The sequence below is a fragment of the Aplysia californica genome, unplaced genomic scaffold (genome assembly GCF_000002075.1).
Source record: "Aplysia californica isolate F4 #8 unplaced genomic scaffold, AplCal3.0 scaffold00623, whole genome shotgun sequence".
Lineage (NCBI taxonomy): Eukaryota > Metazoa > Mollusca > Gastropoda > Aplysiida > Aplysiidae > Aplysia > Aplysia californica.
The window spans coordinates 227215-228713 of NW_004797893.1; the positions used below are offsets into that span (position 1 = coordinate 227215).

Consider the following 1499-nt stretch of genomic DNA (forward strand, 5'->3'; position numbering starts at 1 on the left):
TGTGTGTGTGTGTGTGTGTTTGTGTGTGTGTCTGTGTTCATCTTTATATTTCGTTGAGTAATGTCAACGCATTTTCCAAATTCTTTTCTGTGTGACTCTACTTGTGTGAAAGAAAGTCTTTGATCTGTAAATTATGTGAGAATTTATTCATGGCTTCTTGCTCATAAATACGTCTCTATCAAGCGTATTCGCGTCTGTTAGATGTATAGTATCTTCGACTGTGTTTGTGGGTCGATCATCAAACGAATAACGTTACCTGGAGTCGTGGAAAAACGGAAGAAAACTGCTGAACATCCAAGTACAGCCAAGCGGCCAACAGCAATGTTACTGTCAAGCGAGGTATCGCTCTTCCTCAGTCACAGCAGTCACTAGATTACAAACCATTATATATTAATATCTCTTGGCAAACGGTTGGTTTAGGGCAGGGATCAGGCAATCAATTAAAGTTAAAGAAGATACCTTTTTTCTAAAGTGTAAAAAAACTACAAAAAAATATATAGATCTAGACTACATATATAATAATATAAAATATATTTATATTATATTTTACATACATATATATATATATATATGTAGATTTTTTCCTTCCTGTAGACACAATTTGGATCACATAGGACGCGGGCTGCTTCGACTCTACCTGTAAGGGCTGAGGAGAGGGATACAATGCCCCAACAGATGGAAAGGGATACTTGAAAAAAATGTTTTTAAAAACTTCCGTATTAGACAATTTGAATTCATGTCTTCTGAGTTCAACTGCAAAGCACGTCCTGCCCTCAGCTCTTCGTTCATCACAGCCGCTGACCAAGTTTTTGAAAATAAAGCACATCACCAGTTGGTTCAAAATACCTGTTTATTGTGAGGTCATATCGGTTGATGTCATTACCGTGAGTCTGAGTGATTTCAGTTGTTTAAGTCACATAGATCTATAGATCTTCTAGATATTTTTTTTTTTAAACCATTCTGAGATAGGTCTAGTGGCAATTTATAATTCTTCATCTTCCCCTACTTCTTTCATTGTACCCAGACAGTTCATCAGGCGTTAACGATCGTGCCCATTAGAAATAATGTACAGTGTATTTCCAATGGGTGAATTAAATTTTGCACCACGAACATGATTAGTTTGCCGTAACCTTATCAGTAACACGTTACCGAAGGCGAGGCCTATACAACTTAGCCTACAGCTGTTGAGAACTGAACGGAATTTCTTATCTTGTCCTCCGTAGCTTGCACGAAACAGTATTTTTCCTTTCTTCTTCTTTTCAAGGAGTGTCGACATACTATATAGTGACAGCAAGACAGTTGTCAAATAGTTCCGGCTTGAGTGGCGGTCAAAATAAAAGCAAAAATGATATAGGCCCTGAGTTCTAGGCTGTGAGGGTAGAAAGTAGCTAAGTTGAACACCGGTGTCTTACTTGTGAGATTACACAAGCCGTAAGCTGTATTCTCTAAAGAATATTTACTCACTTATACTACACACACACACACACACACACACACAC

The 1499-nt window shown here is 37.7% G+C and overlaps 1 protein-coding gene across 1 annotated transcript in view; it reads right to left on the bottom strand.

The window, feature by feature from the left end:
• LOC101863539 (glutathione hydrolase 1 proenzyme) overlaps positions 1-346 on the bottom strand; it is a gene marked incomplete at its 3' end in the record, with an annotated part of 12000 nt that extends 11654 nt beyond the window's left edge. Inside the window, 1 exon segment of the mRNA XM_013087684.1 lies at positions 257-346. Coding sequence (XP_012943138.1) covers positions 257-294 — 38 coding nt within the window.
• Between the last annotated feature and the right edge of the window lie 1153 nt (positions 347-1499).